General features: G+C 40.0%; 1 protein-coding gene across 5 annotated transcripts in view; it reads left to right on the top strand.

Annotated features, from left to right (window-relative positions):
• The window catches only part of asic2 (acid-sensing (proton-gated) ion channel 2), a 320,413-nt gene that overhangs the window by 196,979 nt on the left and 110,794 nt on the right, over positions 1 to 12,640 (top strand). Inside the window, exon 1 of one of the 5 annotated variants that reach the window (XM_004071255.5) lies at positions 872 to 2,909. The exons of 3 other annotated variants lie outside the window; for them this stretch is intronic. In XM_004071255.5, coding sequence (XP_004071303.2) covers positions 2,217 to 2,909 — 693 coding nt within the window. In that variant the 5' untranslated portion in view covers positions 872 to 2,216. Of the gene's footprint in view, positions 1 to 871; positions 2,910 to 12,640 lie in introns of those variants that run through there. One more of the 5 variants, XM_078950985.1, reaches the window with a different exon arrangement.

The raw sequence follows: 12,640 nt of genomic DNA, 5'->3' as shown, positions 1-12,640 counted from the left end.
AATTATTATCAATATTATTATCATTATTTTTTTTACTGGAAATTCAAAGTAAAACTGTAAATAAAAAAAGTAAAACAGAAACGTTCATTTGTAAATTGGAAAAAAATTCAACGTGAAAAAAAAATATTGACTATTTGACAAAAAATATTTAACATTGAAAAAATATATAAATTTGAAACCTTAATTTACAAAAAGGCAACGTGACACACCTTCATCGTCCCATGTCAATCGTGTCCTGGAAGCCACTGAAACTGGGAACTGAGGACTGAAGCAAAGTGCGGGAAAGAAAGTTGAAAGTTGAAAATACAAACCAACAGCTAAAAATCCTTTTTCATTAAGTAATACTAGTAGGTACATAGCTTATGGAAACTACAAGAAGTTTTACATTTACAGTTTTTTTTTTCACATTTTTGATATTCATTTCAAGTTTACAATGTGAACCTTCAGGTTTTAAAAGTTTTTAATTATCAGTTTTGTTTTGAAAATTTACACTCTGGTTTACTTTAAGCCGATCCTGGTTTGATCCCATAGAATTGAGATCAGAGAAAAACATTTGGTTTGTTTTTTTTACCCTTCTCCAATTTTTTATTACTGATGTTTATGTGATTTGGGTGTTCAGACTTTAAATGTGCCATTAGGTTTACAGGTAATAAAGGTGTTTTAATAGAAGGGAAAAACAGTTTTAGTGGTGAAAAGAAAACTTCTTGCGTCTTCATTTTTTGCGTAAAAAGACCTCACCTGAATGCAAAGAGGATTCTGTGAGATGCTGTTTGAACAGACACTGCTCAGCAGCAGCAGCAGCAGCAGCAGACAAACAGAGGGGGGCGAAGCACTGCGCGAGTTAACACGGAGAGAGACGGGCGCTCTCATCAGAAACAGGCTCACCGGCTGCGTGGAAAGAGCTGCGGTGCAGGAGGAGCACAAGAGACGCAATGGGGGCACAAGCTGACTGAAAACCACCGAAAAATGCAAGAGAGAGGGGGGCAGGATAAACAGAGCAATCACAGAGGAGAGAGAAGTCATTCAGAGCGGGGAGACGGAGAAAGCTGGATGAAGCAGCAGAGGATATGGGAGGAGGAAGAGGAGAGCGCTCCAACAAGCCTTTACTGACGGGAGAAAAGCAAGAGAGAGCGCACACAAAGTGGAAAAGGAGAGGAGAAGGAGAGGAAGCCGGGGAGGGGGCAACAAAACCTAAGCTCAACTAAAGCGAGAAGAGGAGGAGCGTAATGCAAGGCGATGGGTTTGATTTGGAGTGAGTATTTTTAGACAGAAAAGCAGGGACATAAGAGTAATCCTGAGATGAGAGATACTGTTTTTGAGTCTGGGAGGAAAAGTCAAGAGGAAGACAGAATAACAGACGGCGGTCAAAAGAGGGGGGTGATGTAGAGTGATGAAGATCAGAGAGAGACAGAACAGATAAGCTCTGGTCTGGAAACCGCTGTGCATGTCGGCGAGTGTGCGTGAGTGCCTTGCTCCCCCTGTGAAACTGCACTGTGGTGTGTTTCTGACTGGGTTTGTTGCTGCGAATCAGATCTGCTACAAGATGAAGCTGCTGCCCTGTGGTCATCCACCAACACTGGAGAGACCAGGAGCCGATCAGTGACGATGAAGTTCAAAGTCTAACAAGAGTTAGAAAAAAATGCATTGAGGCTGCTTCTCACTAGTGATGAAGAACTGACTGCAGCCGGCTCATTGATGTTTGTGAAGCCTGTGAAGCTGAAAAAGACGCAACTCAGACGAGGAGAAACCAAAACGCTGGTACAGCGCAGGCTCCTCTTTAACACACAGCAACCCGTCTCCCCTGTTGTCATTTCATTAATTTAATCATCCCGCCTTCTCTCCTTGATTTCCTCTTTGCTTAATCGTCTGTGTTTGGTATTCTGTGGTATCCTCTTCCTCCCTCATCACCTCTTTGCCTCATCTTTTCTTGTTGCTGTCACGCTAACTGCCACAAATACTGGATTCTCTCATCTAAAAGGCACATGGCTTTGACTCCCTTCATCTGCGTGACTTTTTCCCTTTTTCATGTGAGGATTGGATCTGTGCCACAGAGAGAGATCACCTGCTTCCAACACACACCCCTTTAGATGAGGAGAACTTCCACACACGTGTGTTTTTGCAGACAGTGCTGTGGTTACCATCACAGGGGCTAACAGCGGTTCTCAAGTCAAGCACATGTCCATGCGTGGATTCTATCAGTAGATTTCTGGAGCTACATGTGGGCCCCGGCCCCTGAGTTCTGGCTGGGAAATGAAGCCTCTCCTGCAGCTGTAGGAGTGCTGTGGGCAGCTATGGCCCTGGAGGGGGGCTGCATCCGAAGGGCATCCCCGGCCATGATCAGAAAGAGCCGTCAGAAGCGTCGCACAAAGCCATCTTTGGCTCAGGTCACACCCACCCTGCTGTCAAGGACACGCCTTCATGGCCTGCGGCACATTTGTGTGCCCGGCGGCTCTGTGGGCCGCAGGGCCTTCTGGCTGCTGGCCCTCTGCACCTCCCTGGGTTTGCTTTTGTCCTGGTCCTCCAACCGTCTTCTCCACTGGCTCTCCTTCCCCACATACACACGTGTCCACACCGAATGGGCCAAAGAGTTGGCCTTCCCCGCAGTCACAATCTGCAACAACAACCCGATCCGCTTGTACAAACTCACCAAGAGTGACCTGTATTTTGCTGGACACTGGCTCGGCCTGCTGCTGGCCAACCGGACAATGAGGCCCATGGTTTTGGACTTGCTACAGGAAGACCGTCGGGCCTGGTTCCAAAAACTGTCTGACTTTAGACTGTTCCTTCCTCCAAGAAACTTTGAGGGCACCAACCTGGAGTTTATGGACAGGCTGAGCCACCAACTGGATGACATGCTGCTCTCCTGCAAGTACAGAGGAGAACCCTGCGGCGCTCACAACTTCTCTTCTGTAAGTCAATATTCTGTTATTGTTTTTTCTCACTTTCATGAGAAATTCCTCAAATTCTAGTGAAGCTGCCCAAAATCCCTGTCTAGTTCTTCACACCATTGTATTGTCAATTTTGTTTTAGTCTAATCTAAAACAGCAACACGCAGGAAACAGTTCCGCTATCCTTCATGGGAGCATTTTGGCATCAAACCTTATGTACTTTTTGTCAGTGTCACACAGCCATTACGCACATTTTGTGCATCTTCCACATATTCAATTTTGGTATTTCGTGACACATACGTGATATACGTAGGTTATAAGTGTTTCTTGTGTTCCTCATTTGTCGACGTGCGCAGATGTCCATCCAGGATTTCGACCGACAAGTCTTTATGTGAATTCGGTTTTGAGCTGTTCAAAATTTTTGGTCTGTTGAGAATTACGCAGTTTATGCATATTATATGAAGTTCTTGCACAATAATTATTTAAGTCTTACGCAATTGTGTGGGATTTTTGCGATCTGCATACACAAATTTGGGCTTTTCACGACCGTTCTACGTATGTCTACGTATGTCTAATTTAGTTTTCAGGCATGTACCACAGATGTTTGACTTTTATATCGCGGATACGGTTCACACATTACATTAAAAGTAGGTCATTGACTGTGAAATGAGTGTCCCTGCAGCACAGAAACACAAGTTAATGTTGCTTCATTGTTTTTACAGATTAGTTAGTTTAGCAGAAAAAAAGCCATTTTCTCTGCAGATTTATGAACCTGGTTCATTCAAAACCTTTTATGAAGAGAATGTGGTCAAACACCTCCAAAAGAGTTGTTTCTTTTTTCTTAGAGTAATAATGCACTAAGTACCTCCTCCATTTATAATTTCTGTCCCTGACCTCCAAATTTCTCCCATCTGAAAACCAAGTTCAAACCCAAAACTAATTCATGAAGAAAGTGGAGCTCATGACAATTCTGTGTGGTGGTTATCAGATGATTTTTCCCCTTCTTTGCAAATCTGCAGATCATCTTGTCCTAAGGGTCAAATTGTCAGGCTGCTCTAGCTTCATTCTAAATCTTGTTAAAGAAACAAAGTTAATCAATAAAACAGATGTATGGTACCTGGCTCCTATTAGAATGATTTAAATGTCAGGTTTTAATCTGTTTTCATGAGACCTAAACGGTAAAACCCTGTTTCACTTTGGTCTGCACGGTGCTGACATTTTAAACTGTCAATCTTGGCTCCGCTTCAGATGTTTCCTCTGGCTTTTAGAGGAGCTATTGAGCGCTCTGAAGCTCTTTTCTGCTGGAACTTGTTGCAGCCTTGTATGGTCTTCACAGGTTCGGCTGGTGCAGGACACCAAAGATCTAAGATGCATGAAAGTTCAAACCTTTGCAAAGGGGAGAGACTTCAGATGCACCAGATACCACCAGGCGCAAGCAGATATTTCAGCGCCAGTCAAGGGCGATCACGTCCGCAAGTCTAGTCCGCAATCCACAGGTGTCTCTGTTCCATAAACAGCTCTGCACAGAGAAGAAAATACAGACCAGGAAGCACAGAGCACCCAGCACTGTTCACTTTGCAGCAAGCAAGCACAGTTCACAATACAATGTTCATGCATCTACAGGAACATAAAATCATATTCATTTTAGACATGTAAAAGCATGTTCATTCAAACAGATTTTTGCATTTGTGTTAACCAGACTGATGGGAGACAAACGATCATGCCACTGTTTCATGAAATGAAGTATCAACAACAGGTTACCTGTTTTGTGCTCAAAGGTTTTGCAGACTTTATAGTAATCTGAAAAAAAGCTATAATTATTATTATTATGTTATGATGGATAAATCCTAAAGCCTAGGTGGTGATGGTTAAGGGCAATTCCATGACAAACCGTTGGTCCAGGTGGACACGGGGGGGGGGAGGAGGGCCAGCAAAACCGCCTAGAAGGTAGAAAAAACAATGTCAATGTCAATGAATTTAAAACCAAAAATATGAAAACGTGGGAAATTTACTTATTGCTTTAGAGTGAACTAATGAGTGGCATTTAGAGTGAATGACGCAAGAACTCAGCTTACGTGGAAGTGAGGTAGTTCTTGCCTACCTGCACCAAATCTTCACTTCTACAACCAGCAAAGCAAATGAACATCTCTGGTCAAGCTGTACACGACTAGTCAGATTTATTCCATATTTTGTCTAAACACAAAAATAAAATAAAATCTTGGGAAACAAATTGTATATGCTAAATATTCCATTTCTGTCCAGTTTAATGCAGCCTTTCTTTTTGATGGTCTTTTGGAATTATTGACAAAATTATTTGTAAACAATAGTCATGCAGACCTTCCTCCCGCTTTTCACACATGCTTAAATGATCAGATTCATTTATCTGTAATGACAGAAGTCTGTATGAGGAAGTCCTGACCCAAAATGAGAATCTTTCATAAAGCATGTTCACATTACCTCTGCCTGAAACGTATTCACGCTGCAAGAAGAAACAAAACATTTTGTTTGTTTCTTGATCTCATTGACATATTTAGCTGTTTTCAAATGCTTTTCAATGATGCAAACATCACGCTGTTTTTGCTTAAATTCATCCAGTGCATTAAGGCGGGACAGTAGAAATCTCAACTCATGCTGAGTGTGGAAAAAAAGCTTTCAACAGGTGTGCTGGCCACCGTAATGCATCTTTGTTGAGTTTAAATTTATGCCATTTACAAGAAAACCCTTTACTAAAACGCTCCAGCTATCTTTTCTTTGCAGCACAAAAAGTAGTTTCTGTTTTTTTCCAAACTAAGAAAGTGTGAAAAGAGGAGAACGTTGATGATCTTTTGTTATTCCAGCTTCAGTGGGTGGTGCTGCTCTCTCAACCCGCTTTGTCTTGTCTTTTGGCTCTGTCAGAAACAAGTTCAGGTTAATCAGTCTGCTGCCATGTAAAAGTAGAATCAGAACCACACCTCTGAGACATTATTCATACAAAGACATAAATCATTTCTTTGAAATCCTTTCCTCTTCGTCTGAATTCGAATGCAGTCTTCTTTTCTACCGGGGATCGGTCAATTTGAAGTCAAATCAAAAACCTCTAATGCCATACTAGTTTATCACATACGTGCAAAAGTGTGGAGAGCTTCATCCAGGTTGGCATGCTTTTCTCAGTGTTGGATATGAATGTTTTTGCTGTTTAAAAAAAGCCGGTCAGCGATACAAAACACTTGATTTAAGCATTCTGTGTAAAATTATGATCACAGCAGTGGGGGCATGAATAATCAGGCTACTGCAGCTGAAGCCCAGCAAACATAAATAAAGCGGCCTGCATCCATTTCAGGACTAATTATCTACGGGCAGGTATGCTTTTGAAATGTAACTTTCTTTACCTGAATGATGGCTTTTCAGTGGACAGCTTAACAGTTGGGCTTGTTTTGCAGATCTAATCCACTGTTGTTCTTTCTTTTATTACCTATTTGGTTTACTTTGCGGGAGGTTTAATGCTGCTGAAGGGGGGCCTCTGTTATTTATGAGATATTTTATTGGAGCAAAAGCCCCTACACGTCTGATTATTATTGCTGCACAATAAGGTCCGTCGGTGGATGCAGCAGCCATGTTGAGCAGGACATGAGGATCAGAAGCATGCAGGTTAATTTAAAACGAGATTTTGACCTGTCTATGTTAAAATATATAAGACAAGATTTGTTATTTCTTACAGAGTATGAGTGAATTCTGGGTTTGATGGGTTTAGAAAATGCTTTGAACTGTCAACCACTGAGTGCTGTCAGGAGAGAGGATAAAATTCTGTCTGGGGATGAAAATGAGGGATGTTGTAATGAAAACGGTCTCCAGTGAAGAATACAGATACACTTTAGTTGTGTAGCCATTCACAGCAGCAGGGTTTCACATGCCGAATCTTCTGTATCACAGGGAGCTGGCTGACTAATCAATAAATCTATTAGGGTTTGAGCTGTAGTTTATGATGGTCTGTTTTCCTCCACATCTCCAGCAGGGATGTACGAGCAGCTACCATGGTGCTAAGTCCCCGTTAGCGTGGAATGACAGAGCAGGAGAAGCGTGGCAAAGGTGGAGCTAATAATTCAAGCTGTCTTCATTAAAACTGAATGATACCATAGCGAGCTGAGGCTCCGTATGTGGAGCAGATACACATCCCACCTTCCCTTTCAGTGCTGGAGACTCGGAATGACAAATAATGCAGCGCTCAGAGTTGGAAACTAGCACATAATCACACTGTAGGCAGGGAGCTGCTCTAATCCATCGGCTTTATCCCCAGAGAAAAGCCTAACTAGCAAGACACAATTATGCTGCACAACTGGAGGAGGATGCTGAATCTGTAGGTGCTTGTAGGTGTGCGATTTGATGCTGGTAATTCTGCCCTTTAATCATATGTGGATAACAGTGTTCACAGATGGCAGCTGCGTCAGGAGCAGATACATAACTGGAGACCTAAAGGGAAAATAACAGGTTTTGAAATATAGCTGGATGAACTGTGGTGCTGCTCGGTGCCATCATGACAGCAAACAAAGTTTTTTTCCAGAGGTGATGTGTCCCTGTTCCCAGCTGCCTAAGAATCTGTTCTGTTTCATTAACCAGTGCAGGGAGTTCAACATAAATACTGGGAGCTTCAGCTTTGCTTGAAAAGTAAACCAGAGGGACTAACAAAGAAAATAAATACATGGTCTCCCCATCAAATCTCTGATCATAACGTTCCCCCTCAACATTTGGTCTTTTCATGTTTGAAACATGTTTGCTCAGCATTGTACAGGATAAATGGATCGGCTTTTGTCGAGTCTCTTCGCATTCTTCTGTAGACTTTTGACGGAGCGTCTGTATTGTAAGAGTGTGATTTTTGTTTTTTTAATTAAAGTTGAGCTAATTTAACCTTCTCTTTCTTGTTTCCGGCTTAAAAACCCACTCTGGTGAAAGCTGTTTTTGGTGGTTTTCACATGTTCTTGTGGGAATTTTCAGCTAATGGAGAACAAGAAATTTAAGATTAAAATTGAATTTCTGAGTATTTCTTTTTTCAAATCGTTGTGAATCCAGAGCAGACGAATATATACCGTTTGGATATATTAGTTTGATAAACTAAGCTTTAGGTTATTTCATGACTTTGTACATGGTAGTTGTGTGACCAAAAGGTGTGATGAAAAATGAGGAATCACTGAAAGAAAAAAACAAGAAGATAAATTGAAATTGGCCTGTTTCATTGAGGTTTTCTGAATCAGTGGTATTCATAGCATAAGCTGTAATTGTTTTGAATCAATTGTTTCATCTGCAGATGTGTAAAACCTCTGCTTTCAGAATTTGCTGCTGAAGGAATCGTGTTTGCACTGACAGGATGGGAGTCTTGTGAAGTCCTCCTTAAAGTCTGACCTGCAAAAGACAACGGCTGATTAAGATTAAAGCAGACCATATGAACTTTTCGGAGATTCTGAGAAACCCAACCACAAGCTATTGATTTTGACTGACTCCAGCAACAAAAGGAGTCTGATGAACGCTGCTGCTCCAATCAAAGCAGACTCGTGCCAACCACGCTTCTCAGCTCAAACCTGCTTTTCCAGAACAGAAGACAGGTGGTGTCATGAAGTTGCAAAGTTCCTTTCCCCCTCTGCCGTAACATCGCTGGTCAGTAATGGTTGGAGGAGCTGAGTGTCATGACTAGCAGTCACTTGATGCAATGCAAGGAGAAAACATTATAATGCTTAGTATCCATGAGTTCACATGGATGCATAAACCTCAGGGCTTGTTAAAGGTTAAAATTTGAAATTGAAAGCTAATGGAAGCTGTATAGTGTTCCATGAATACCATTAGCTAAAGCTTCAGCCACTCCGTATCTTATTAGAGATGCATGTAGGTTACTTATATTTACAAGATGCAGGGAGCATTGATGGAGGCTGTGATTGCAGAGCTAAAAGGGCACGTATAGATTATTTATTTTATGTCAAATCTAACCATTTGCTTCATTTTCCTACAGCTCTTCAACTCTGTATGAGTAGATTGCACGTTAAATACATGCAGGACGCCCATAAATCACATATAAGTTCACTTTCATGACCTTTAGCCCTTTATCATCTACCTCCGCTTTCTGTTTGTTTAACTGGGAAAGTTGATGAATGCTAATGAAACCAAAACACAATGAGAATCAACCTGCAGTTTGAGTGAAATGCAGCAACAATAAAAGGTTTCGAGTTTCAAAAACAACCAGCACAAAGTCAACATTGGCTGTAGAGGCATGTCTTTTTCACACTGCAATTTTTATCACACAGAAGTGGAGAATATGAACGAGGAGGTCATGATCGACCACCACTTTCAACTCTGCAGGAAACAGTTCGTCCGCCTCTTTGGCTCCCAGATTAGACCTCTGCAACTTCAGTAGATCGGATGCGTACCTTTCCTTTTTACTCGCTGTTCTCTGCCAACAAATGGCAGCTGGTGCAGCTCGCAGCAAGACATTGCAGCTTAACACCGCCGCTCTGTGATGAAACAACGGTGGAATGAAGTGTCTCTACATGCCACACTTGGAAAAGAAAAAAGATAATGACCTTCAAATGCATCTAATTAAAAAAAAACACCTCATAAATCTCCATTTATTCCTTGTCATTTCTAGTAGCTTATATAATTTTCTACTCATATTACCTTGACATCGACTCTGTTTTTTTCTTTTTGTATTTATATATTAGATTTCCATAGACAACTGTTGGCTTTTAGTACAAATTTAGTTTATAAATTTATAATTTTTAGTATATAATTTTACTGGGATGCTTCTCTAGTAAAGTCTTCCACAATCAAGGACTTCAAAATACACTTTATTGATCCCTAGAGAGGATAACAAAAATGAATGAACTCAGTGCTGCCTTGTCTGTCTTGAGACAGTAACTGGATTTCAGAGGTGTGTTCATTTTTGTGCGGTTTATTTTCAGGTGAAGATGGTGTCCTTGGGAAAGACGGACTCTGTACTGAACGCGCCTTCAATCTGTTCCTGAACTTTTTTGTTTTTTTTTAAGGGACAAATGGTTGCATGTTGAATGCACCATAGTTACCTCTAAGCTGCAGCTTCCTCTGTAAGTTTTTAACACCTTAGCTTTAGTTCCAGTGTTTGCATTCTTCCAACTCTTCAACCGTTTAGGCAATTAATTTGAGCGTATTCTGTCGTGGAGAAAATCGACTTTGTGCTGATATGCAAGACTTTAAGTTAGTAAGTCTTGCTTATTGTTGCAAACACGATGCGAAAAGCTGATTTTCTCCACATCAATCAGTTGATTCACGTTGATCGCATAAACCGTTGAAGACTTACAGCAGGGGGGTCCAAATCCAGCCTCCTGATGGGTTTACAGAAACCCTGCCTCATCTGCTTTTGGTGTGTTTAGCCAATAGGGAGCCTCAATGGCAGGTTGGTTGGAAAACATGTAGGACATCAGCCCTGAAGGCCGGAAACTCCACACCCCTGAGTTACGGTACGTCAAGGACTGTGTGTTATTTAGATGTCACTGGCGACATATCTAGTAATAAAGGAATCACAGCGTCTGTAGTTTTATTTAATTTAAAAGGGTTGTGAAGGTCATAAATACTTACTGTGAAGCAGAAATGGGACATAAAATCCTTAAGCTGCTTTCACACCAAACACAAATATTGCAGCAGTAGCATCCGGTTTCAATGTTAAGTTAATGCACAGACGCAATAGAGATCCTGCCTCGATGTAGTCTGGCAGCAGTGCATTTTGGGTGATTTCAGAGTTCAAGTAACGAAGTGGCAGTGTGTCGACCAATCAAGGACTCGGTTTTGGCTGAGCGGGTGAAGTTCCCAAAAACCAACATGTAGGAGAATCTGATCATTTTCCTCCTTAATTTGAGATTTTTCTTATTTGTATGGGGACAGTAATAAAAAGTTCCCCTAATTTATTCTTATATGTATTTTTCTCCTCCTCGGAATAATGTGCCTGACCTTGTTTTCCTCAAGTCAGACACAAAAAAAGGATGATATACTTTTACATTTTTAGTATTTATTGTGGGGAAAATATTTAAATTGGACTTGATTGAAACTGTTTTTTTTTCGCGTAATCAAAGCAAAAAATACTAAAGAAGAAAAACAAATGAGACATATACGTATAAATATTTATGACAAACCATGCATGATTAATCGTGAGTTGATTGGAGAAATAAAAATTAGAGTCAAAGAAGACATGTATATATATATATATGAGTGTATATATATATATATATATATATATATATATATATATATATATATATATATATATATATATATATATATATATACACACACACACAAATGTGGATACATCCATATAATGTCACATTTATAATGTCACAATTTTGTCAAAATGAGTTTTTCCTACCTCTATTATACGTATGTTATTGATTAATTGAATTAGGCTTTTATTTTACAGTTGTAAATTTAAAATACACATACGGTTGCTAAATTTTGGTGACAAGCCCTACTTTCTTTTGTTTTCGGTAATCATTGTTTGTTATACCTGATGAAGCTTTTGGAGGCTCTCAGTCATTTTTGGTTCAAAAGATAAGATGTCAGAAAGCTGTTTGTGAGGCTGAGATTTCATTAATATTTTATACCCCAGAAATATCTGGAACAATGTTTTGACATTCAATAAGCACATTGAAATAGATAAACAACAGGTTTATAGTTTAAAACAAACCAATTTATTTCTTGCCATGAAAGTAATCTTGGCTCATTTACAAACCCTGGAAAAATGTTAAGAACATCTTCCTCCTTTCTGCATATTTTCAGATTATATAAGCTAAGTTCATCATCATGGTCTGCATGCTCTTGATTATTTTATGGCTCTCTTAAAGCCCTTCAGGTCAAACTGCAGAAACAAAGAAACGTTTGCAGCCCCAAAACTGACATATTTGTGACAATCAAGACTCCTGATTTTAGATATTTAAGTAATTCATATTTTTTTCTTTTAAAAATTACTTTTTAAAAATATTAATAATCTTGGTGGTTATTTAAATACTTTCAATATTTCTGCAGATGTTTTCTAAGCAGATGATATGTCTTTTCGTCACACTTTTTTTAATGCAAAGTTTAAAATGCAAATTTTCTCCTCATCTTTAAATTTCATGAACTTTTGCCGGTCAGAACAGCAGAAACAAACGTATGAGGTAAAACAACAAGTGAATGTTTTCTCTTTCTTTAATCCCAGCTGGCTTTGAAGGATGAATAGACGGATAGTGGGCCATTTGTAGGTCTTTAACTTTAGCCAGCCTTCATGCCTCGCTCATTTATCTGTGCGCTGCAGATTGCTGCATTTCCCACTTGGACCTTATTTAAGGTGTTGTTCTGACCTGTGCTGCACTCTGTCTGTCCTGACTGGATTTTTAAATGTCTGCCTGGATTACAATTCTTTCCCTTCAATTGAAGTCTGCCTTCAGCATTCTTCTGACATCTGCAGGATCATCAGCTGCTGTGATTTGTTAAATTATGTACCAATATATTCCTTTCAAAGGGAAACTACCTTTTTCTCTATTTAAGATACCCTTTGTTAAACCAAATACAAATCTCCTTCAGCTTTGTAAAAATGGAATAAAGGATAAAACAAGGAGTAGGGAGAAAAGAGCTGAATCCCATCAGTATGCCCAGTTTGAGATGAACGACGTGAGATAAAAAAAAACCTGTCTGAGATCTTGAGGCTCTGTAAATAATTTAATACGCTCAAAGGTTCACATTTGTGTGTGCTTCTCCATCATGTAAACACAGTGAACAATTCACAA

The sequence above is a fragment of the Oryzias latipes genome, chromosome 8 (genome assembly GCF_053564925.1).
Source record: "Oryzias latipes strain Hd-rR chromosome 8, Olatipes_Hd-rR_3.1".
Taxonomy (NCBI): Eukaryota; Metazoa; Chordata; class Actinopteri; order Beloniformes; family Adrianichthyidae; genus Oryzias; species Oryzias latipes.
This window is presented reverse-complemented; position numbering and strand designations above follow the sequence as displayed.